At 57.0% G+C, this 25,149-nt stretch overlaps 1 protein-coding gene across 1 annotated transcript; it reads left to right on the forward strand.

Annotated features, from left to right (window-relative positions):
- Nucleotide 1: 1 nt before the first annotated feature.
- Nucleotides 2-24,248, forward strand: CELSR3 (cadherin EGF LAG seven-pass G-type receptor 3; the record flags this gene model as incomplete). Its single annotated transcript, XM_010718523.2, has 35 exons — nt 2-2,657; nt 6,216-6,848; nt 7,652-7,874; nt 7,999-8,114; nt 8,322-8,410; nt 8,622-8,779; nt 8,946-9,109; nt 9,266-9,391; nt 9,574-9,743; nt 9,869-10,054; nt 10,167-10,277; nt 10,550-10,718; nt 10,967-11,108; nt 11,290-11,410; nt 11,724-11,907; nt 11,997-12,098; nt 14,158-14,252; nt 14,466-14,675; nt 15,131-15,314; nt 15,584-15,733; nt 15,802-15,982; nt 16,268-16,435; nt 16,743-16,869; nt 17,023-17,229; nt 17,321-17,495; nt 17,800-17,912; nt 18,216-18,295; nt 18,893-19,019; nt 19,466-19,579; nt 19,724-19,860; nt 19,947-20,053; nt 20,370-20,543; nt 20,673-20,873; nt 21,036-22,113; nt 22,393-24,248. Coding segments are annotated over 35 exons (9,006 nt in total), but the record flags the coding sequence as incomplete, so codon positions are not given.
- Between the last annotated feature and the right edge of the window lie 901 nt (nt 24,249-25,149).

Below are 25,149 nucleotides of genomic sequence, written 5' to 3' on the forward strand. Positions count from 1 at the left end.
GGTGTACTCCATGGACGCGCTGATGAACAGCCGCTCGCTGGAGCTCTTCAGCATCGACCCTCACGCCGGGCTCATCACCACCACCCAAGCCCTCGACCGCGAGAGCATGGAGCTGCACTACTTCCGAGTGACGGCCGCCGACCACGGGGCGCCCCGGCTGTCTGCCACCACCATGGTGGCCATCGCGGTGGCCGACCGCAATGACCACGACCCGGTGTTTGAGCAGGGCGAGTACCGGGAGACCATCCGAGAGAACGTGGAAGAGGGTTACCCCATCTTGCAGCTGCGCGCCACCGACGTCGATTCGCCGCCCAACGCCAACATCCGCTACCGCTTCGTCAATGAGAGGGCGGCCCACGCCGTCTTTGAGATCGACCCGCGCTCCGGGCTCATCACCACCAGCGGGCCGGTGGACAGGGAGAAGATGGAGAGGTACTCCTTAGTGGTGGAAGCCAACGATCAGGGCAGGGAACCGGGACCTCGCTCTGCCACCGTCAAGGTGTACATCACGGTGCTCGATGAGAATGATAACACGCCGCAGTTCAGCGAGAAGCGCTACATCGTCCAGGTGAGGGAGGACATACGGCCGCACACCGAAATCCTGCGCGTCACTGCCACCGATTTGGACAAGGACAACAACGCGCTCGTCCACTACAACATCATCAGTGGCAACAGCCGGGGCCAGTTCTCTATCGACAGCGTCACTGGGGAGATCCAGGTGGTTGCCCCGCTGGACTTTGAGGTGGAGCGCGAGTATGCCCTGAGGATCCGGGCACAGGACGCAGGGCGCCCGCCGCTCTCCAACAACACCGGCATGGCCAGCATCCAGGTGGTGGATATCAACGACCATGCCCCCATCTTTGTCAGCACCCCTTTCCAAATCTCTGTTCTGGAGAATGCGCCTCTCGGCCATTCCGTCATCCACATCCAGGCTGTGGATGCAGACTATGGCGAGAATGCACGTCTGGAGTACAAGCTGACCGGGGTCTCGGCCGACACACCCTTTGTGGTGAACAGTGCCACGGGATGGATCACGGTCAGTGGGCCTTTGGACCGGGAGTTGGTAGAGCACTATTTTTTTGGAGTGGAGGCTCGTGATCATGGCTCTCCATCATTATCTGCCTCTGCCAGCGTCACCATTACAGTCATGGATGTCAACGACAATCGCCCCGAGTTCACCCAGAAGGAGTACTTTATTCGCCTGAATGAGGATGCGGCTGTGGGGACCAGCGTCCTTAGTGTCACAGCAATCGATCGGGACGTGAATAGTGCCATTACTTACCAGATCACAGGAGGCAACACGCGGAACCGCTTTGCTATCAGCACGCAGGGCGGAGTGGGGATCATCACTCTGTCCCTGCCGCTGGACTACAAGCAAGAGCGGCGCTACGTGCTCACTGTGACGGCCTCCGACCGCACGCTGCGTGACAACTGTCATGTGCACATCAACATCACTGATGCCAACACGCACAGGCCAGTATTCCAGAGTGCGCACTACTCTGTGAGCATCAATGAGGACCGGCCCGTGGGCAGCACTGTGGTGGTGATCAGTGCCACAGATGATGACGTGGGGGAAAACGCTCGCATCACGTACTACCTAGAAGACAACGTCCCTCAGTTTCGCATCGATCCAGACTCTGGGGCCATCACTCTCCAGGCAGAACTGGATTATGAGGACCAGGTCACCTACACATTGGCTATCACAGCCAAAGACAATGGGATCCCCCAGAAAGCAGACACTACCTACGTTGAAATAATGGTGAATGATGTTAATGATAATGCGCCCCAGTTTGTCAGCACTCATTACCAGGGTGTGATCTCTGAGGATGCACCTCCTTTCACCAGTGTGCTCCAGATCTCTGCCACCGACCGGGATGCTCACACCAATGGGAGAGTACAGTACACCTTCCAGAATGGGGAGGATGGGGATGGAGACTTCACCATAGAACCCACCTCGGGGATCATTCGCACTGTCCGCAGGCTGGACCGGGAGAATGTCCCAGTCTATGAGTTGACAGCTTATGCTGTGGACAGGGGCATCCCTGCTCAGCGAACTCCTGTCCATATCCAAGTGACCATTCAGGATGTGAACGACAATGCCCCTGTCTTTCCAGCTGAGGAGTTTGAGGTCTTGGTAAAAGAGAACAGCATTGTAGGCTCTGTTGTGGCTCAAATCACAGCCATCGACCCAGATGAGGGACCCAACGCCCAGATAATGTATCAAATTGTGGAAGGCAACATCCCCGAGATATTCCAGATGGACATCTTCTCTGGAGAGCTCACGGCTTTGATAGACCTGGATTATGAGACAAAACCAGAGTATGTGATTGTAGTGCAGGCCACCTCTGCCCCTTTGGTCAGCAGAGCCACGGTACACATCAAACTCATTGACCAGAACGACAACAGCCCTGTTCTCAAGAACTTCCAGATCCTATTCAATAACTATGTGTCCAATAAATCCAATACCTTTCCCTCTGGAGTCATAGGGAAGGTTCCAGCATATGATCCAGATGTGTCTGACCGCCTCTTCTACACGTTTGAACGGGGAAATGAACTGCACTTGTTGATTGTAAATCAGTCGAGCGGGGAGCTGAGGCTGAGCCGTAAGCTGGACAACAATCGTCCACTCGTGGCTTCCATGCTGGTGACTGTCACAGGTAGGTGTGAAAACCTTTAAATGCATGATTTGGGGTGTTATCCCCTGGGGGACTTTGCACGATCCCCCTTTGCATGGCAGCCCATTGTGAATCTGTGGGGGCTGGGACTGGCGACAAGGTTTGGATGGGGAGTTATTTCAAATTGGGAAATGCTGAAGGGTCTGGGAATCATGGAAAGGGTTGCATGGAAAGGAGAGCGTTTTGCAAAGGGGCTAAGATCACTGGTGGTGTGAAAGAACAAAGCATCGTTACTCAGCTGTGAGGATCTCATCTAGCTACCAATAAGACACCTTTGGAGATGCTGTCACCAGTGAAGCAGTGATGTATGCCCTGGGGTGCTGGCCAAGCAAACAGTGTGTTCCTGGGGTGGCCAAGCTGGCCACTCTACTCCAAGCCCCAAGCGAGTTCTCCTCACCAGGAGTGGATGCATTTCCTAGCTGCACTGGAGAGAGATGGGCTGGACTGCTGGAGGTTACCAGTAAGCACACAATTCAGGTCTGGGTTCTGGCCATGGCATCTATTGATGGCTGTGGCTTCTAAATTTTGGGGTCTCTGTTCTGAAGTCAACTTCGCATTGCATGTAATGACTGTAATGGACTTTGGAGAGAGGTGTTTAAAACTCGCATTGTGTTGCTGGAGTATCCAAATGCAGATGCTGGTGGTGGGTCCCTGGAATGGTTAGGGGAAGCATAACGGTCACCTCTGCCTAGGAGGGGATGGGGCATAGATCAACCCAGGGCTTGTCTGAGTGTGAGGCAGTGTCTGTGTGTGGAGCTGCCTGAGCTTTGCTGGCACTGCAAGCCTTTCTTTGCTTGTGGATGCATCGTCTGAAATGGAGGCATCCATCCATCCATCCATCCATCCAGTGCTGAAACCAGGAGCTGCTCCGGGGAAGGGAGGGCAGGAGCTCTCTTTGGAGGGCCCAAACAGTGAATCACAAAGCACTCCTGAGAACTGTGCTTTAAATTGCAATTCTCCCCTGACTACCAACTGACACCCTTCCCACCCTCTTTCTTTTCCAGGAGGAAAAATTAGTTCAAAAGATGGAGTGATGGCTCTAGCAAACCTGTTCAGGGCATGGCCAGCTCTAGCCATCGGTGGAATTAGTCTCTTTGGGGACTAATTGTAGCTGCAGGGCTGACTGGCCCCACACACACATACTGGTTGCTGGAGGTGGGGGCTGGTTTTGACCTTTTCAGCTTCTTTCCCAGTGTGTTTCTGCAAGCCCTGCCTCCTTGCACACTTAACCCCTCACAAAGGCAGGAGAAAATCACATTGCAAAGTCCTGCACTGAGCTGCCTGGCAGCGAGAGGGCCCCTGCAATTAGTGTGTCGTCATCTTCTAGCAGGATGGGAGAATAGGAGAGGTGTGCTGGTGGAGGGGAGGATGGAGGGGGAAGAGCCGTGCAGTGGAGGGGGGGGTGGGACAGCAATGCAATGGGAAGCAGGCCTTTGTTGGCTCTGACAGAGCTGCGGAGAGCTGGCTTGTTTCTCCCTTCTTCATTGTTCAGGCTTCCAGCGACAGCCCTGTCTGCCCCCGGTGCCGGAGCCGTGCAGCTCCAGGGCTGCATTGTCTTCCCCAGCCCAGCTCGTTCCTCTTGAAGGAGGGCAACAAGAGCTCGTAGCTGAGTGCCACTGCGCTTGGGGGCTCACAGGGACAGGGCGGCCACCGCAAACCAGCGCCTTTCTGGGGGACCCACCGGGCTCAGCACCACGGACAGCTCCTCGCAGCCACGTGGGCACTGTGAGTGCTAGAAATGGCTGCTGGCCCCCAGCCGCTGTCATTCCTGGGGCTGAGCTCGGCCTTCTTCTCAAGTCAGGCACGAGTCCCAGGGCTGCCTTTCTCTTTTGCAACTTGTATCGCTTCTCTCTTCAGGAGCCCTGTCTCAGGAACCTCCTCCCCTCTTAGGTCCTGTATAGCTGGAGGAGCTGACCATGCCTTGTGGTGAGAAACGTGGGATTCCATTCCTGGTTAGGGTCTGGCGTCTTCTTGGTTATTATGCTTCAGTCCCTGTCTTTATTGATGCTGGGAGAACGACATTCATAGTGCTGTCTCGGGAATTATGATTTACTTCTGAGAGAGAGTTCTGCAAAAGCCCTTTAGGGCTTTAGTGAGGCTTGGCCATGCCATGCCGATGGCAACCAGACATGGCAATGGGGCTCACAAAACAGCCTCCGGTGGCCTCCTAGCCTGTAGGATGAAGGAGTGGTTGAAAGCCTGAGTGCTCCATGTTGGTGACAGGACACCAAAGTCCCTGGGGTGAGTGCTTCACAGGAGGCTTGGGAGCAGAGAGGAGAACAGGGAGGGGTCTGGCCCTGGCTGTGCTGCTTTTGAAGCTGGTAGGTGTCACTCTGGGAATTGCAGCTGTGCTGACCTGACACTGCCCAGCACTGGGGTTAGAGCCTCAGGCCTTTCTCCTTGTCCTGCAGGCATGTTTTGGGGTACCTCTTACTGCTGCATGAATATTCACCAGGCACCAGCTCTGGCAGCCACAGGATTTAATCAGGAAGGCTAAGCATTTGTGATTAAAATACCTCCCATGGGGGTCAGTGCCTCCAGCCAGCTTTGGGTTTTCTTTTGATAGCTTTCTTTTTTTCTTCTTCTTCTTCTTCTTTTTATTCCCCTTTCATTTACAGAGAGTCATTCTTCCAACCATCTGCTTCCTCTTGCATGGAGCTGACAAGGAGGTGGCCTTGGCTGCAGGGTGGGGACTGAACCTTATAGAAGGTGTTCCTGCTGAGAAATGCTAGTTCAAATTGTGTCTTGGGGTGGTGATGATGATGGAGAGTAGAGTTTCCAAAGAAACTGGGTTTGGGGCTTGGTGAATGTGGAGTGGGAGATGGAGCCATGGGTGATCACCCTGTGCTGCTGATGTGTGGGACTGATGATGTTGGGATGGTGTGAATGACTTGGGAGATGGGTTGCTGCTTTTTGCCAGGTTAGTGGGGTTCCTGGTGGGCCTCACTAGATGCTTCTGGGGCCACAAAGGAGAGCACATTGTGCTGCCTTGGAGGTGGTTCACGTGGTGTGGATGTGGGTGTGGGTGAGGCCCTGAGGGACGGGGAGATGGTTTCCAAGAAAAATATAGATGAAAGAGAATTAAACAAACCGGAATGGGCCTGGAGAAGAAGGGATGTGGAGCAGATGGTGAGAAAGGGGAAGCAGGGAGACCAGCACAAAAGCCTTGAAGGCCCTGGAGGAGAGAGGAAAAAGATGGCAGGAAGAGAGTGTGGATAAGGGCAGCACAGAGGGGGACAGTGAGGGAGTGAAGCACTCCGGGTGCTGGCACTGGCTCCAATGTTTTTCCAGCCTCCTGCTGGGGCTGCCTTCTGCCTGCTGCTCAGCAGCATCCCTGTTGTGAGAGCTCAGTTGGCTGCCCAGATCAGAATGAGGAGGGAACCTGGAGGTTATCTCAGAGGAGAGCCTGGGGCAGGTAACACCCAGATAACTCCTTGGGCTACAGCTTCAAAGTTTCTTAGCCAAGAATGCAGCACACTGTATTCATACGCTGAACCAGGAGGGAGGAGACCTGCAGCACATCTCTGTTCTGTCCCGCAGACGGCATCCACAGCGTGACAGCCCAGTGTGTCCTGCGGGTGATCATCATCACAGAGGACATGCTGGCCAACAGCATCACAGTGCGCCTGGAGAACATGTGGCAGGAGCGCTTCCTCTCCCCGCTGCTGGCCACCTTCCTCGAAGGGGTGGCCACCGTGCTTGCGACACCCAAGGAGGATGTCTTCATCTTCAACATCCAGAACGACACAGACGTGGGTGGCACAGTGCTCAACGTCAGCTTCTCGGCCCTGGCACCGCGGGGTGGGCACTACTTCAGCTCGGAGGAGCTGCAGGAGCAGCTGTACATGAAGCGCATGGCGCTGACGGGAGCTTCCATGCTGGAGGTGCTGCCCTTTGATGATAACGTCTGCCTGCGGGAGCCCTGCCAGAACTACATGAAGTGTATCTCTGTCCTCAAGTTCGACAGCTCTGCGCCCTTCATTGCCTCCCCGTCCACTCTGTTCCGCCCCATCCACCCCATCACTGGCCTGAGGTGCCGCTGCCCGCAGGGCTTCACTGGCGACTACTGCGAGACGGAGATCAACCTGTGCTATTCCAACCCCTGCCTGCACGGAGGGACCTGCACACGCAAGGAGGGCGGCTACACCTGTGTATGCCGCCAGCACTTCAGTGGTGAGTGCCAGCCAGGGGCTCCCCAACTGTTCTCCTCCCATGGGCTCCAGGACCATTCAAAGCACAGTTTTAAGCCGGTGCCGCACTAACACGATGGGAGGCCTCAGCCTCTTCACTGAGCATGGACAGGGAGGCCCTGCTGTCCCACTGGGCAGGATCCATCCTGGCCCCTGGGATTCTCCCCCCAGTGCCTCGCAGCCACACTAGGCCCCACCAGGCCATGGAGACCTGTGCCCAGCCACTGTCAGCATGGGGTGAGAGAAGGTGGCCTGTGGCTACGAGGAAGGCAGGGGAGTGCGGCAGCAGATGGTTGCCTCAGAGCTGCTCGGCTCCTGGTGAGATAAGCGGAGTCAGTGGTAATTAACCCCTGGCATTTGAAGCGTGAACAGCCATTAGCAGAAGGGTTAATGAGCTCGTTTCACTGTCACTTCATGCTGTCTCCACATCCTCCTCCTTGTGTGTGAGCAACCTGGGCCTGGGGCATAGGTCTGAGCAATTGGTTACTGTGCTGCTGTGAGCCTCGCCAGGGCCTTTGGGTGAGCAGAGCCAGCTGAAGAGAGGCCAGGTAAATCTCATGAACTGGCCCTGAGGTCAGCTGTGGGCACTGAGGAAGCGGGGAGGAATTCCCAGGCCTCCACTGGAGGTGAGCAGGGTTCAAGATGGTCGGTGTCCTCACCCGGCTGGGTTCCTCTCTACTTGACCCAAGTGCCTGCGTCCACCTGCAGGGCTAGGGAGCTCCTGGTGCCATGGGTGAGGAGCAGCTGAGGGCACACGTCCCAGACTCCCCATTCTGTCTCCCACAGGTGAGAACTGCGAGGTGGACAGCCACTCGGGGCACTGCCAGCCCGGCGTGTGCCGCAATGGGGGCACCTGCACCAATGGTGCCGATGGGGGCTTCCGCTGCCAGTGCCCAGCGGGCGGCTTCGAGACCCCCTTCTGCGAGCTGTCCACGCGCTCCTTCCCACCCCGCTCCTTTGTCATGTTCCGGGGCCTACGCCAGCGCTTCCACCTCACCCTCTCCCTCTCGTGAGTTCTCTTCCTCCTCTGCTGGTGGCCCTCTGGACCTCCTGTCCCCTCTCCCTGTCCCCACGCTGGGTGCTGCTGCATGCTCCCTGCACGCACCCAGTGTTCCCACTGATTCCCTGCCCAGGTTCAGCACGGTGGAGCCTGGTGGCCTCCTGCTGTACAATGGGCGCCTGAACGAGCGGCACGACTTCTTGGCGGTGGAGATCATCCAGGGGCAGGTCCAGCTGAAGTACTCCACAGGTAGGCTTGGCCCTACCTACTGTGGGATTTGGGCCATGGGAGCTGCAAGGGGGGTTCCTGCAGCTGTTGGTCACCTTGAGTTCACCTCCTGCCTGGCCACGGGTTGATTTGGAGTTGAGGACCCTCCTGGATGGGTGTTGATTGTCCTATTGATCACATTGCCACTGCATGTCCAGCTTCCTGCAGCATTTATCTCTGTCCCTGCAGGGGAGTCCAGTACAGTGGTGAGCCCATACCTGCCTGGGGGTGTGAGCGATGGGCAGTGGCACACGCTGCAGCTCCGCTACTACAACAAGGTATTGTGCCCCACTGTGCACCAGGTCTTTGTCCCCATAAGGCCATCTATACTCACCTCAAACGGCTTCCTGTGCTAGGGAGGTGTCCTGGGCGCTCCTGTGCCCAGTGCAGTGGTGCCAGGCTCCCTGCCCTTCTCTTGCTGTAGGGTGAGCTGTGAGGTGTTTGGATCTGGGGGGACATGTGCTGCTGACACTGTGTCTTTGCTTTCAGCCCAAGGTCAGCGCCCTGGGAGTGGTTCAGGGCCCTTCCAAGGACAAGGTGGCCATCCTGACAGTGGATGAATGCGATGCCTCTGTGGCCCTGCAGTTTGGCAGTGAGATTGGGAACTACTCGTGTGCTGCAGAAGGAGTGCAGACTAGCTCCAAGAAGTAAGTTCCTCACTGGAGTGCCCTGCGGTGGGGAGAGGAGCGGGGCACCTGTGTCCCCAGTGGAGCCTGTCCTTCACACCTGAGATATCTTGACTCCAGGTGTCACCTCTGGATGTCAGCTTCCCAGCCTGGCCATCTAGAGGTCACAGGGCTTCTCTCCTCACAGGTCCTTGGACCTCACAGGTCCCTTGCTCCTCGGAGGAGTCCCTAACCTGCCAGAAAACTTCCCTGTTTCTCACCGGGACTTTGTAGGATGCATGAGAGACCTGTACATCGACAACAAACGCATTGACCTGGCCTCCTACATTGCCAACAACGGAACCACTGCAGGTACCCATGCCTCTGCCCACCCCTGCCCTGGGACCAGCCCCAGATCTCCCTGCACCAGCAGCAGGGAAGGACTGGGTGCCAGCAGTGCCTGCCCTGTGGGCTGGAGGGAGGTGACAGGTGGGTTGAAGCTGATGTGGGTGATTTGGGTACCTTCAGGCTGCCACGCCAAGCACAGCTTCTGTGACTCCAGCCCCTGTAAGAACGGCGGCACCTGCTCAGTCAGCTGGGGGACCTATTCCTGCCTCTGTCCTGTGGGCTTCGGGGGCAAGGACTGCCGCCATGGTGAGTGAGCTGCTGGGCGTGCGCGAGGGGGGTGCAGGTGAGATGAGCTGGCTCTGTCATCACTGCATCTGCTGCTCTAGAATCACCAGTGCCTGGAAAATGGAGGAATTGCATGAGGAAACGCCCCAGGGCAGAAACAGGTGGTCCCCATCCCTTTTCCTCATCTCCGCTTTCCTTTCCAGCCATGCACCACGCCCACTATTTCCAGGGCAACAGTGTCCTGAGCTGGGACTTCAAGGCAGACACGAAGATCTCAGTGCCATGGTACTTGGGGCTGGCGTTTCGGACCCGCCAGATGGACGGTGTGCTTCTGCAGGCCCACGCTGGCCAGTACACCACCCTGCTGTGCCAGGTAGGGCCACACAGAGGACTGGGTTTCCCTCCCTGTGCTCAGAGCTCTCAGGGAGGGTTGGTTGGAGGCAGCCAAAGTAGGTCAGGACCTCGCTCACTGCTGCCATTGCTGTTCTCTCTCTGCAGTTATCTGGAGGCCTGCTCTCCTTCATGGTGAGCCGGGGCTCAGGGCGCAGCACCAGCCTTGTGCTGGACCAGCTGCAGCTGAATGATGGGCGTTGGCACGACCTCCAGCTGGAGCTGAGGGATGTCCGCAGTGGGCGGGACTCACGCTACGTCATCACCATCATGCTGGATTTTGGGCTTTACCAGGTGAGTGCTGCATGAGACTCTGGCTCTGGGATAGGAACTGTGGGGGAACCTTTGCCTACACCCTCAGGTGTGATGGCAGTTGCACCGTGTTACCCCTCTGTATGTTCTGCAGGACACAGTGGTTGTTGGAAATGAACTGCATGGCCTGAAGGTGAAACACCTGCATGTGGGTGGAGTCCCGGGCTCTGGCGAGGTGCAGAATGGGCTGAGGGGCTGCATACAGGTGAGTCCACTGCTTTAAGCCTTCCTTGTCCAGGGGGATCTGCTGTGGAGAGAGGTGGAAATGTGGGCTGGCAGCTGTTGCCAGTGTCCGTGCTGCTGCAGATGTGCTCCCTCTGAGCATTTGGGAGTTGGAGGTGCTGCAGGGGCAGCCTTTAGTCAGTGTGGCAGGGATGATGGGAAGGGTGCCATCCCTGGGGTTTGTAGGGGCTGGGCAGACTGAAGTGTTATGTGTTTTTCCTGGCTCTTCCCTTCAACTTTTTTCCTGCGCTTCAGGGGGTGCGACTGGGTGACAGCATCACCGGGACCGTGCTGCCCAAGCCCAGCCATGCCCTGCGGGTGGAGCCTGGCTGCAGCGTGCCCAGCCCTTGCGACTCCAGCCCCTGCCCAGCCAATAGCATCTGCAAGGATGAGTGGCAGAGCTACTCCTGTGTCTGCCAGCCAGGTAGGGCATGCAGCACTCTGCCACCCCATTGCTCTTCTCGCTTAGAGTGAGAAGACTTCTCTGCCCTGTGACTCCCACAGTCTGCCCTTCCCTTGGGCTAGTTGTGTGCCTAGAAATCCCTGCCAGACATGTATTAGATTTGGTGGAGGGCAGAATCCCTCCTGAGCCTCCCGAGATCCACTCCGGGGTGCTCTGATCCCTCCTGAGGAAAGGTTCTTTCTTCACGTTCTGCTGTGTCCACACCTCAGGGTACTATGGAGGAGAATGTGTGGATGCATGTCACCTCAACCCCTGCAAGAACAAGTCGGTGTGTCGCCGCAAGCCGGGCTCACCTCTGGGCTACGTGTGTGAGTGCGGAGGGAACTTTTTTGGGCAGTACTGCGAGCACAGGTGAGATGTGTGGCACACGGCAGGGCCATGGCCTCCAGTGCCTGGCTCTGTGCTGTTCTCCCATCCCAGCTGTGTGACACCTTGCTGCTACCCTGCTCTTTGAAGCTGCTGGGCAGGCGGGCTGGTGGCAGAAGGCCCAGGAAATTGGGTTGGTGTAACACTGGAGGTGTTTCTCTCCTAGGATGGACCAGCAGTGTCCGAAGGGCTGGTGGGGGAACCCCTCCTGTGGGCCGTGCAACTGCGATGTGAGCAAGGGCTTTGACCCTGACTGCAATAAAACCAATGGGCAGTGCCACTGCAAGGTGAGGGGCCGTGGCTCACCTGCATCCCTGGAACCCTCTTTGTCCTTGATGATTCTTGTCCACTCCTCAGGGCTGGCAGCTGCTGAGGTGCTGCTTTCTGTGACTGTTCCTTGCCCACCTCCTGTCTGTGGCCCTTCTGGCCCAGCAAGGTGACAGTAGGGACGGTAGAATGCTTGCAAATGAGGATCTCTGTATGAGTCTCTGATGAGCACCCAGAGAGGAGAGCAAGACCCTTTTCAGCTCCCACTCACATGGCTCCCAGGCACCTGCTGTCCCCACGGGCTGTCTGATGGCCGTCCCCATCTCCCTGCAGGACTTCCACTACCGCCCCAAAGGCAGTGACACCTGCCTGCCTTGTGACTGCTACCCAGTGGGCTCCTCCTCGCGCTCCTGTGACAAGGAGACCGGCAGGTGCCATTGCAGGCCTGGAGTCATCGGCCGCCAGTGCAACAGCTGTGACAGCCCCTTTGCCGAGGTGACACCCAGTGGCTGCAAGGGTGAGTGGGGAGGTGGCATGGCACCGGCACCATGGGGCGTGGTGTGAGCTGCCCACTGTGACTGGTCCTTGGGGTGCTTGTCTCTGCAGTGCTCTATGATGGATGTCCCAAAAGCCTGAAAGCAGGCGTGTGGTGGCCTCAGACCAAGTTTGGCTTCTCGGCTGTGGTGCTGTGTCCCAAAGGCTCTTTGGGTGAGTTAGGGGTGCCGTAGGGTTGGGAGAATCTCACTGTTGTGCAGGAGCTGTCGCAGCCCCAGCAAGGTCACCCCAAGCTGTCTCAGTCCCATTTAGCTGGTCTGGAGGGCTGGGAGGTAGAAAATGGAGAAGAAAGCACCAAGCTGAGGGTGAGCAGAGGGGGGCTGGTGCAGGACTGGGAGGCCCTGTAGGGTTGGTGCTGTCACCCAGCCTCCATCCCCAGCTTCTCTCTGTCACCTCTCGGTTTCAGCCAGGCTGGGGTCAGACCTGACACTACAGCTGGGCACACATAGCACCTGGTGCTGCACAGCTGGGCCCCTTCTGAGCGCTGTGCAGGGAGCAGGGCATGGCGTGCCACTCGGTGAGTTCCTTGGGTGGAAGTCACAGCCCCGCTTGGAGAAGGCCGTCCTGGGTGATGGCAGAGGTGTGAGCAGAATGTGAGGGACTGCAGGGCAACGCTGAGCCCCAGGGGACAATACAAACCCTGTCCTTCTCCAGCCGTTCGCCCTGGGAAGAGGCAGGTTCGGCTCCTAACTGTTGTCGCTTCTCTCCCTGGTTCTCTCGCCATCCGTGCTCAGGTTTGAGGGGTGCAGGTAAGGTTGTTCCCACTTCCTTCCTTCCCTGCTGTAAGGGCTGCGCCACATGGTTTTCCTTCCCTGCTCCCTGCCTGGCACCCTGCACACCCCTGCACTTTTCCTGCTGCTTCTGGAGCTGCCGAGTATCTCCTCAATGCTTTGCCTGGCCTCACCGCTCCTACTCACTGCTTCCCTGCTCCCAGCACACTAACAGCACTGAGCTGGCTGTAGCTGCATGCAGTCCCTGCTACCCACTGTCCTGCAGCATGGGCTCTGGGTGGCACGGAAGGCTACTGTGCTCTGCTCCCTGGCTGGGACATGTGCTGGCTGTCCTGGCGGGCACCTGCTTGCTTAGGCTGGGAGGGGAAGGAGCTGTTGTGGGCTAGAAGGAGGGAGATGCTTGGTGTGAGAGAGCAATGGCAGAGCTGATGCACAAAGCTCAGCACAAGGTCCTGCTGTCTGGCTGGCAGGCAAAGTGCAGGTATCCCAGGGTCAGATTCTGCCCAGATCTACAGCTGAGCCAGGCTACAGATAGCGGCATTGTCCTGTTCTGTGCTGGAGAGAAGGCCAGCAGCACAGGTGTTGCTTTGTTCTCTGTGCTTCTACCTGCAGTGGCATTGGTCTCTGTGCTTATGCAGCTGGGGTGAGGGTATTTGGGATGGACAGCTGGGAACTAAGGATAGTGATGGGCACTGGGCCTTGGGATCTGCTGCAGGCTCCCTCACCCCTCCCTGGGCATGCTGCTGACTTCTTCCCACCATGAGCCTGGGTGAGCTCCTCTGCCCTAGTGCTTTCCTCAGGAGGGTCCTGGGTACTGGGATCACCCCACTTCGTGCATCTAATAGCATGCATGGTGATGCTCCTGGTATGAGTGGTACTTAACAGCTGATCCCTTATCACTTCTGGTATCTCTGCTGCTGTCCAACAGTGCTGGGGCCCCAGCCAGGGATTGGTACTCAGTGCTGGCTAGGGTGCACTCTAGGAGTGCACCACTATCTCCAGGGCAAGTTCTCCTGCTATTGCACTCCTGGAGCAACTTTCTCACACATAGAAGAGCCTCAGTAGACGTTGCAGTCTGCCAGTCAGGGAGAGCCTGGAGTTGTCTGGGCTTCTGTAGACTGGGATCATATGTGCCCTAAGGACACAGGCACAGCTCACCAGGAACCAGGGGTTTCTCCAGCCAGAGCCTTACCAGGTCACTCCCCCTTGCATTGCTATGTAATGGTGTCTGGTGTTATGCAGGCTGTGTGAACCATGCTTAGAACCCAGCTCATGGCAGCAGCTCACAGAGGAGGTGCAGACCAAGTGTGGAACAGCTGCAGTGCTGCACAGCAGGAAGATGGCTCTGGGGTGCACCAGGCTCTTCCTGTTGCTTACTACTGTTGCTCTTTGGGGTTAACTGGTGCAGAGTTCTGCTGGGAGTTGCAGCTGGAGAGCTCCATGTCCTGCACCCTCTGATTTGCTCTTCCTCCTGGTTTCAGGTTCAGCTATCAGACACTGTGATGAGGAGAAGGGCTGGCTGGAGCCAGATCTCTTCAACTGTACTTCACCTGCCTTCAAGGAACTCTCCATGCTGGTAATCCCCCCCTTGCTTCTGCAGCCCTGATGAGGCAGGAGCTGTAGGAACTAGAGCTCACAGCCAGGAGTTCAGCTCTCCATGGCTCTTAGTGTAGGAGAGGGCCTTGCAGTGGGACTTGCAGCACCCCACACCCCGATCCCTTGGAACTGTGATGCCCTCCAGGAAGGAACCTGCTGATGAATTAATCCTCTCCTTTCTTCCCACTGGCAGCTGGAGGGCTTGGAGAGGAATGAGACTGAGCTCAACACGATTGAAGCCAAGAAGTTGGCCCATCGCCTCCGGGCCGTGACAGACCACATGGACCACTATTTTGGCAATGATGTGCACATCACCTACCGCCTGCTGTCCCGCCTGATGGCCTTTGAAAGCCAGCAGCATGGCTTTGGCCTGACGGCCACGCAGGATGCCCACTTCAATGAGGTGAGAGCTTTCCTTAAATTAGAGTGCCTTCTGATGCTGCTCTGCTCTGTCGGCCACCTGGGTCTATTTAGGGACTGAGGATATCACAAAGACTGCTTCAGGAGCTCTGGGCTCCTCAGTACTGTACAGGCATTGACCCCCAGAGGTGATACCGCTGGAGGCCACTTGCATGGCCAAGGCTGGAGCACGAGAGGGATGAGGAAAGGCAGAGAGCACCAGGTTTGCTCAATGCGGGGGAGGAAAAGTGAAAGAGGGGTCTTAATCCCTAATGGAGTGGTGCAAAGAAGACGTCTCTGCAGGACGCTTGCTGATGAGCATTGAGATGGGTGTCCATCATAAGGGAAACTACTATGCTTGTGCAGCAAACTTGGTAGAGGGCACAGTGCTAGCAGCCTGTGAGTGGTCAGGCTGTGTCCCAAGGGCTCACCGCATGCTCTGCTGTCTGTCCCATGCAGAACCTGTTGCGCGCAGGAAGCTCTGTGCTGGCGCCTGAGAACCGGGAGCACTGGGCCATGCTGCCGCACAGCGAGCACGGCAGTGCCAGCCTGATGGAGCAGCTGCGGGACTACTCGGGCACACTGGCCAGCAACATGAAACTCACCTACCTCAACCCTGTTGGTGTCGTCACCCCCAACATCAGTGAGTAGGAGCCAGCTGGTGGTGGGGCCTGGCTGGGGTTGTGCAGAGCACGCCTCCATCGCCCTGTTCTGGGGGCTGAACCCCTACAACAGGGCAAGGGTCTGGACTTGAAAGGAGTGCTGTGGATGCTTGAATCTCACATCAGGCCCAAACATAGGAGAACTTTCCCTGTAGCTCCTGCAGGCCCTTTGCCTGCATCACCCACCTGGAATCTGTGCTCTCCAGATGGCTGCCTTAGAGATGCCTCTCACTCCCTCATTCTTCTGCAGTGCTGAGCATTGACCGCATGGAGAACCACTCACACGTCCGTCGGCGCTACCCTCGCTACCGCAGCAGCCTCTTCCGTGGCCAGCCTGCCTGGGACCCCCACACCCACGTTGTGCTGCCGCTGTCAGTGCTGAGCCCCCCAAAAGCGGAAGGTGAGCGTCGTTTGGGGAATGCTGCGTGCTAGCCTTGCCTGTTCTTACCATCCCCTTCTGTGCCTCAGCTGTCCCCACGGCGTTGCCCACGGTGGCTGGGGGTGAAGGAAACTACACCGTGGAGAGCTCCTCTCCAAGGCAGGCACTGCCAGAGCCTGAGCCTGCTCTCACTGTCATCATCCTCATCATGTACCGCACGCTGGGGGGGCTGCTACCTGCACGCTACCAGGTGGATCGTCGCAGTGTCAGGTACGTCCTCCTCTTCACCCTCCTTGAGCAGTGATGGAAAGAGGCTGGCTGGACTGGCAGCCACAGAGTCTGTACAGTAGGCACAGTTTGGTTCCCAGCCTGATGGTCCTACAGTGCTCTGCCTGTGCCGTGCCATGGAATTACTATGCTCCCTGTTTCCTGACCCCTTAGTGTGGGTTGGGTAGAACTGTTCCTTCCGAGATGTCAGCACAGGGCCTTGGGACGCCCCAGGGAGGGCTGCAGCCCCCAGGCATGGTGATGGTAGAGTTCTGTTGCTTGTTGCAGGCTCCCCAAGAATCCTGTGATGAACTCCCCCATTGTGAGTGTGTCTGTGTTCAGCAATCACACCTTCCTGCGGGGGCCCCTGGACACCCCTCTCGTGCTGGAGTTTCGCCTGCTGGAGACGGCCAACAGGAGCAAACCTCTCTGTGTCCAGTGGAACCACTCCAGCCCGTGAGTTGAACTGGGCCCCGTTCTGCCACAAGCTGCTTGCTCTGAGCTGCTTTCCATGGCCAGCTCCTAGTTCCCAGAGTCTCCTGGGCTCTGAATGGAGAGCATTGAGATGTAGGGGCTTCCAGCTCTTGCAGGGGATTAATTCCTGCTGGGAGGGCACAGTGGAGTCCCAGCAGGGTTCTGGTTCTGGTATTTCAGCTGTGAGAGTGCTGGTAGAAAAGCCTCGCCAATGGGCTGTTTGCAATTCCCTCCGCATACAACACTATGTCTTCTCCCCTGAATACTATCTGCTTTTTGGTGGCCACAGGACAAACCCATCGGGCTTCTGGACAGCCAGGGACTGTGATCTTGTGTACCGAAACACCACGCACGTCCACTGCCAGTGTTCCCAGTTTGGCACCTTTGGGGTTCTGATGGACAGCTCACACCGAGAGGTAACCTCAGCCTGCAGGGCTGTGGGCAGTAGTGGGGGTTTGTTAGCCATCAGGATATGCAGCAACAGGTTGTGTGGGGCACAAACAGAGTTTGAGAGCTTCCCGTGTCTCCCTGTAACACTGCCGTTTGCCTTTGTTTCTCTGCTGCTGCAGCAACTAGAAGGTGACCTGGAGACGTTGGCAATTGTCACCTACTCCTTGGTGTCTCTCTCCCTTGTGGCCCTGCTGCTGACCTTCTCCTTCCTGACCTGCCTCAAAGGCCTCAAGTCCAACACACGTGGCATTCACTCCAACATATCAGTCACTCTCTTCTTCTCTGAGCTGCTCTTCCTCTTGGGCATCAACCGCACTGAAAATCAGGTCTGTGGGCTGCATACTATGGGGCTTGAGGGAAGGTGTGGCTGGTGCAATTAGTGGTGGGGCTATCTCTGAATGGCTTTTGTTTCCCCAGTTTCTTTGCACTGTGATTGCCATCCTCCTCCACTGCTTCTTCCTTTCCACCTTCGCCTGGCTCTTCGTCCAGGGCCTCCACATCTATCGCATGCAGACCGAAGCCCGCAATGTCAACTTTGGGGCCATGCGTTTCTACTATGCCATTGGCTGGGGAGTGCCTGCCATCATCACTGGTAGGATTTGCTTGTCCCGTGGCCATGCCAAAAACATCAGTTCTCAGCAGCCTCCTGAGCCCCTGGTGTCACCTTGGTGGGATGTGAGACCACAGCCAGCCATTTGGGTTGTTTGTGTGGTCCTAGAAGAGGGTGTGCAGGTGGGGGGGGAAGGAAGCTGTGTTGTGCAGCTGAAAACATGTATCCCAGGCTGTTGTCTTGACTTCTGGGGAAAACTGATCCCTCAGTGTGTGTCTGTATGGCTCCCTCAATAGGCATGGAGCACCTGCTAGGTCTGGAGCTGTCCTCTCCCTTCTTTCACCAGGGCTGGCTGTTGGCCTGGATCCTGAGGGCTACGGGAACCCTGACTTCTGCTGGATTTCCGTTCATGATAAGCTGGTCTGGAGTTTTGCAGGCCCCATTACTGTCGTCATTGTGGTAAAACCCTGTCCTGTTTCACCCACAGCCCTCTCCTGCCTCCCTTCTCTGCACCACAGACACTTGCCCCTTCCCTGGCTGCCCACTGCCTGCCCCTTTCTCTGTACTCCTTCTGTTAGAGACCCTTTCTGTCCCTCCTGGCACCAGCCAAACCTGGGGGAGGCCAGAGCTTGGGTGTGAAGGGGCAAGGAGGGGAGCTTCACATGGGTCTGGTGGACCTGGAATCTGCTCATGCTCTGCCCTGGGGATATCAGGTCAGAGCCAGCCTTTGGCACGGCTTCTAATCAGTGCCAACGCTTTCAGATGAATGGGGTGATGTTCCTGCTTGTGGCCAAGATGTCCTGTTCCCCAGGCCAAAAGGAGACCAAGAAGAAATCGGTTCTGTGAGTATTAGTGGCCAAATTCCCAGCAGAGCTCCTGCAGCTCTTAGTTTTCAGCATTTTCAGTGATCATTCCTCCGTCTTCCACCATCGTGGAGTGCCGCTCAGTGCATCTGTCAGCCTTGCAGCCGCTCTCCTCTCCCACCTGGTGGCTGTGTTAACTGTTCCTAAAATTCCCTATCTCCACGCTGCCCTGCCAGCCTGTCCCTCTTCCCCACCTGCCCTGACAGCCATCCCTCACATCTACTCACGTTGACTCTCAGCACCTGCTGCTTCTTCTCCTAAATGCTCCTTCTGAAACCATTCCCCACTCATCCTCCTCTGGGAGCTTGGCTCAGCTGCTCTCTGTGGCTCCAAACGATCTGTGTCATTTGTGCCCTGTGTTTGCCATGTGTGCTTCAGAAGGGAAGGGCCTGCAGTCAGGAGTGAGCAGCACTGCTGTGCTGAGATGTGCCTGCAGCATTGGTGGGGCAGAATGGAGGGCTGGGCAGGAGGAGACCTTCCCCTCTGGATCTCTGTCTGCAAGCACTAAACTGTAGATTAACAACATGCGCTAACCTCTGTGTGTGTGTGTGCCTGTCTGTCTCTCTCTCCCTCCAGCATGACGTTACGGAGCTCCTTTGTTCTGCTTCTAGTTATTAGCGCTACCTGGCTCTTTGGCCTCTTGGCTGTCAACAACAGTGTCCTGGCTTTCCACTACCTCTACACTGTCCTCTGCAGCCTCCAGGTAATTGCCCGGCCTCCACCAGGGCAAGCTCACGGGGCAAAAGTAATTTCTGTGCCCCATAACCAGCCTGAGAATTGCGGGGGGGCTTTGCAGAGACTGTGAGCACCTGAAGGGTGCAAGGGATGTGCAGCACCCAGGTACTGACCTTGCTGGCTGCTCCAGGCCCTGTGTGCTGCTGCTGGGTTGGCACCTGGCTTCCCCAAGGCTCCTTGCTGAGGATACCCACGTGGGGCTGATGGTGCTGCAGGGGACCCTGACAGCCGCTCCTCAAGCACTGCCTGCCTCACGGACACCTTGGCCCTTCCTTCCTCTCCTGTGACCACTGGCCTGGGGGCTTGTGTTTATAGCCCTCAACTGCCAACCCCTCCTGTCCCTGCTGCAGAGTGCCAACCTGCTGTGAGGGGCTCTCCCTGCAGCTGTCATGCTCATGGCTTCTCTCCCTGCAGGGCCTGGCTGTGCTGGTCCTCTTTTGTGTGCTGAATGAGGAGGTGCAAGAAGCCTGGAAGCTGGCCTGCCTTGGCAAGAAGGGGCAGAGTGAGGAGGCTGCTCGGAGCACGCAGGTAAGTGGGCACCTGGAGAGCTGGGGACTAGCTGCTTGCTGGGAGATGAGAGGATGTCCCTTCTTCACTGAGGCATGGGAGGGGAAGGTCCTTTTCTGTGCTGCACCTCATTAAGAGTCCATGCCTCTCTCCCTGCTTCATCAGGGCCCCAGTACCTACAACAACACGGCGCTGTTTGAGGAGAGCGGGCTCATCCGTATCACCCTGGGGGCTTCCACCATCTCATCGGTGAGCAGCGTGCGCTCTGCCCGCACCCACTCCAGCCAGCGGGGATACCTCAGGTAGGCAGCGGCGCAGGATGCCAAGAGCACCCAGGCAGAGCCGAGAGCTCATGCTGGTGTCACTGCTTGGACCCTGTGTCTTTCAGAGACAATATGACAACACGTCAGGGCTCAGCTCTGGATCACAGCCTGCTGGGTCACGCTGGCCCCACAGACATCGACGTGGCTATGTTCCACCGTGATGCTGGAGGAGGTAAGCACCTGGGTTAGGGTCTAACCCGAGGTATCCCGAATTAGCTCTGGCTTAAATCATTCCCTGTGTAGGCTGTGACTGCATGGCTATGTCCTCCCACTGGTGTTTGGCTGTGACTCCCAACTAGGCTTCTAATAAGAGTCAGCAGCTTTGTCAGTTAGTACAGCCTCCTCCTGGACAGATGGGAAAGGGCATAACTAGTTTCCAGGGAACTAAAAATGAAGGAGGCAAGAATTGTCCTTCCTGTTCGCACTGATGATAAGCCTCACCCACTCTCTTTCCAAACGTCACCCCAACACACACCATGTCTGTACAGACCAGGACTCAGACTCAGACAGCGACCTGTCTCTGGATGAGGAACGCAGCCTCTCCATCCCGTCATCAGAAAGTGAGGAGAATGTGCGCCTGCGGGGCCGCTTCCCACGCCAGTTCAAGCGTGCAGCACACAGTGAGCGCCTCCTCACCAACCCCACAAACACAGCTCCCAAAGGCAAGTTCCGTAGGCTTTGGCAGGGGTCTGCTACCTTGGGGTGGCATGGGGGAAGGGGTGTGCCTTGCCATGGCTTCATTACCCCTCACAGAATTCTCTCCTCCTTCTCCGATGTGTCCCCTTCACCAGATGTGGATGGCAATGACCTCATGTCATACTGGCCGGCTTTGGGCGAGTGTGAGGTTCACCCCTGCTCCCTACAAAAGTGGGGCTCTGAGCGGAAACTGGGGTTTGACATCAACAAGGACGCGGCTAACAACAATCAGCCAGACTTGGCCTTGACGAGTGGGGATGAGAACTCCCTCACCCAGACACAACGGCAGAGAAAAGGTAACAGCCTGAGGGCAGCCTGGCCTGTCCCTGGTGGATGTGGCCCCAGAGGCTCAGCGTTGCATCTATTTTGTCATGTCCTTGGGGAGGTTTACCTCCCATAGCTCTCAAGCTTTTTTCACTGCTCTGCAAAGATGTGACTTCTCTTTCTGTCTGATGTAGGGATTTTGAAGAACCGCCTCCAGTACCCTCCAGCTCTGCAGGACTTGCCATCTGTCGGCAGGATGACCAACGAGCTGTCCTGGTACAAGACCTCCACACTGGGTCACAGGGCTGTCCCTGCAGCCTCTTACGGCAGGATCTACTCCGGGGCTGGCAGCCTGTCGCAGCCAGCCAGTCGGTACTCATCTCGGGAACAGCTCGACATGCTGATGAGGAGACAGATGTCCCGGGAGCAGCTGAGCAGGAACAACTCAGGAGAGTGTTTGGAAACAGTGCCCAGCCGGCACGGGTCCAGGGAGGAGCTGGACACTATCCCCAGCAGGCACGGGTCTACCGAACACCTAGAAAATCTCCCCAGCAGACATGGGTCGAGGGAAAGCTTGGATCTACTTGCTCCTAGGGCCAGTCAAAGAGATCATGGGAACACGCTGCCCCGGAGGCAGGGCTCCAGAGACCATCTTGAAACTTTACCCTGCAGATTTGGGTCCAGAGATCAGCTAGACTGTGGGCTGGTAAGAGAGGTCTCAAAAGAGTGGCTAAATACATTGCCAAGTAGGCAAGGGTCCAGAGACCGCATAGACAGATTGCCAAGTCGAGATACTTCTCGAGAACAATTGGATTTGCTTTCTAGAAGACAACCTTCAAGGGACCAACTAGCATCATCTAGACAAGCTTCAAGAGAGCAGCTGGACTTTCTCTCCAGAAAATCAAATTCCAGAGAGCCTCTGGGTACAGTGCCTAGCAGGCAGCCCTCGCAGGAGAATCTGGGGAGTCTCTCTAGGAGACAGCTTTCTAGGGAAAGCCTGGAACCGCTCTCTAGGAGGCAGCCTTCTAGAGAGAACCTGGAGGTCATCCCCAGCAGGCATCCTTCCACTGAACAGTTAGATATCCTATCTTCCATCCTTGCTTCTTTTAACACCTCTGTCCTGTCCTCGGTGCAATCTTCCAGCACGCCTTCAGGCCCCCAGACCACTGCCAACCCTTCTGCCATGCAGACCTTGACACCCACTGGAATGTGCCCCTCAACGCCTCACTCCAGCACCTCTCACAGCATTTCGGAGTTGTCGCCAGACTCAGAGTAAGTGTATCCCTTCCTTGGCCATGTCTTGGGCACTGTCTGTCTGCCTGGCTTCTTCTCTCAGGGGTTCAGCTTGGAGGGGAGGGCCACGTATCCCACTGTCACTGCTGCTATCCATCCCTGTTCCGTTCCCTCTTTCCTCTTCCCTGAACTCAGGGATTTGGACACAATAGCATGGGTTTCTGTTCCCATATGGTGTAGCCAAGAGGCAGTAGGGAGTGCAGCTGGAGCCCAGGGGAGGTGCTGTGTCTTAATGCTGCTTTTCTTTTCTCCGAGAAGAATAATGAGAAACGAAGGCCATTCCTGAGGGGCTGAAGACATCCAGAAGAGAGATAGAAGAGGCAGGGCCGTTCGCCTAGCCAGACACTACCAGCCAAGGTTTGGCATCCCCAGGGGCAGGGGCAGAACTGATGGTGGTCAGAGGCCCAAAAACCAACTCTGCCTTCCCTGCCCACCGGGCTGAGGGGCTGGCACCCAACCACCCACCTCCGGAGCCTCCAGGCTCTCTGCCGTTCTGCTCCCTTTGCCTGCCTGATGAGAGGTATAGGAGGAGCCTGCTCAGGGGAGAGTTGTGTTGAGACCCCTGGGGCTGAACTCTTCCTTTGCAACCCATTTCTACGTGGGATGCGCACATGTGTGTGTGTGCGTGTGTGTGTGTGAGTGTGTGTGCGTGGAGCAGGGGCAGGGGGACAGAAATGGAGCCCAGGACATGGGGGTGGAGGAGGGTTTTCTACCTTTTTGTATCTTTGTAATCAGAGAGAAGAGAAATTTCTATGGTTATTTTTGCGGATGGTCTGTTCCCAGGACCTGGGGCGTCTGTCTGCCAGTGGCCCTTCTCTGGCTTCCCTCGGGTGCCAGGGGCTAGAGGACTGTAGGGACAGTGCTAAGCAGACCTCATGGCTTTGCCAGCTTCACTCAGTCCCCTCCCTGAGGCAGGCAGTGAGTGCCCAGCCAGGCCCTCTGCTCCTTGCCCCACAGTTCCCCAGGTGTCTCAGCAGGGTCCTCCTGCTGTCCTGCATCCCTCAGTGCCCTGCAGCTGTGCTGGCCCTGCAGCCCAGCCTCCCTCAGCCCTCTCTGGTTTGGGGCAAGAGGGTTTCGGGCACAGAGCTGGGTGGCCCTGGCACTGCTTGGGCAGCTCAAAGGTAGGCTGGGCTGTTTTGGTGCCCAGCAGCCAATGAGCATCTGCAGGAACTCTCTGGTCTTTTGCTCTGGCATAGCCTGCAGAAGTTGTTTCTAGCTGGTTCCTTGCAGACTCTGTGCATGCAGGCCCTGCCAGCAGAGAACCCCTGCTCCGGACAGCCTAGATTTCAGGAGACAGAGACAAATGGCACTTATCCCTTTGGAAATTCAGGCTGCTCTGCACGCTTCTCTGCTAAGCCAGGGCCCCCACCATCCCCTCACCAGCTGGCTCTCCTCTGTGCCTACACTCGGAGCGGGGCCCCTGGCTCGGGGGGCTGACACACTCCCCTTGGCCCAGCCAGAGAGGCCATGCCCCTGCTCAGCTGTCCCTGGTTGCCACCAGGGCCGTGGCGCTCACTGCCTTACTGCCACCCCACTGCCATGCCTCGCAGCCTGGGATGTTTACATGGGAGGATTTGTGCTGCTGTCCTCCAGGGCTCTGCCCAGGCAGGCCAAGGTCTCGGGTTGGGGAAGGCCTTGGGCCTGCTCCCGGCACGGAGCTTAGCAGCTCCACAGGCCCGTCTCCCCGCTGACATGTTTACACACCCTATGGGACCGCTCGTTTACACCTTTCTCTCCAGCTTGGGCAAGGGGACCGCAGCCCGCTAGTGCCAAATGGAGAGCAAGAGACAAGTGCCAAAAAATAAATAAGACACGGTGGAGCTGATGGCATCGGGGCGGCTGTGCCTGCGGTACAGGGCCAGGCAGGGAGCAGGGCAGCCTGCAGGGCTGTGGCTCAGTCCCAGTGTGGTGCTGTTACCTGGGCTCTGGGAGCACCCTCCTTGGGTATGGGTTTGTTCCTTTGGGGATTTGGTTTTGGTTGTTGTTTTGAGTCTTTTTGTTCTGTCTCCATATCCCAATCCTGTGGGCAGGGAGATAGCCATGCTCCCTCTCTGGCTGTGTAAAAGTGTATCATGGAAGCGCCAGATTTGGAAATAAAAGTCTATAAAACGGCACTCGGCTCTGTTTTCTCTCATTGCAGCCATGACGTGGTGGGAGCTTACCACCATCCCTTGGGCTGGAAGAGGTCTTCAGTCCTGGTTGAGGGACTTCACGGGATAGAGTCAGCTGCTGCAGTGCCCTTGGCTCTGGGCTGAAGGGAATGGGTGGCCAGCACTCATGTCCAGCAGCCTGGGTGAGGCCACAGGGAAGTAGAGCAGGCACGGAGCATGATCGTGTTTCCTCCATCCCTCCCCTACTTACTGATGGAGGGAAAAGAGCACGTGAACAAAGGGCAGTATTGACCCACAGCACTCAGAGCAAGGGTTGCTGTCAACCAGTACTCTCCCTCCCCTGCATTCTCTTTATCGGGGGCTGAGCCTGATGGAGGCTGGGGCCAAGCCTTAGCCCCAGGCGCTGCCATTGTTCCCATTCCATGGGTGGTGCATGCTGGCAGCCCCTAGGTCTTGCTGTGCTAATGGACCTGGGACCTGGCTGGCAAGGGAGGGCTGCTGGGAATACTTGGATGGCAGGGCTGTGGTCAGGTGGCCCAGTGGCCGTGGGCTGGGTGTGCCAGTGTCAGACAGGGACCAGCATCTGGAGTGATAAGCAGGCAGTAAATGGTATCTGGTGCTATCAGTTGCTACTAGATGAGGCCTGTGACAGCCTCCTATTTAGTGCCAGGTGAGCAGATAATCAGTGGGGAGACAACAAGTGAGCAGGCACTGAGAGCTACTGATGGGATGCTGCAGAGATTAAGGGGTGTGTATTTGGTGCTGTTGCTGCTGAAAGCTGAGCATCTGCATGCAATGGCCAAGGTGATGGGTCATGCTGAATGTGTGATTGCCATGGGCTGATTCCCTGCCTGTGGAATGGGATGGGAACAGGCTGCTTTGACCCTGGAGATTGCGGTCCTGT

The sequence above is a fragment of the Meleagris gallopavo genome, chromosome 14 (assembly GCF_000146605.3).
Source record: "Meleagris gallopavo isolate NT-WF06-2002-E0010 breed Aviagen turkey brand Nicholas breeding stock chromosome 14, Turkey_5.1, whole genome shotgun sequence".
Classification (NCBI taxonomy): domain Eukaryota; kingdom Metazoa; phylum Chordata; class Aves; order Galliformes; family Phasianidae; genus Meleagris; species Meleagris gallopavo.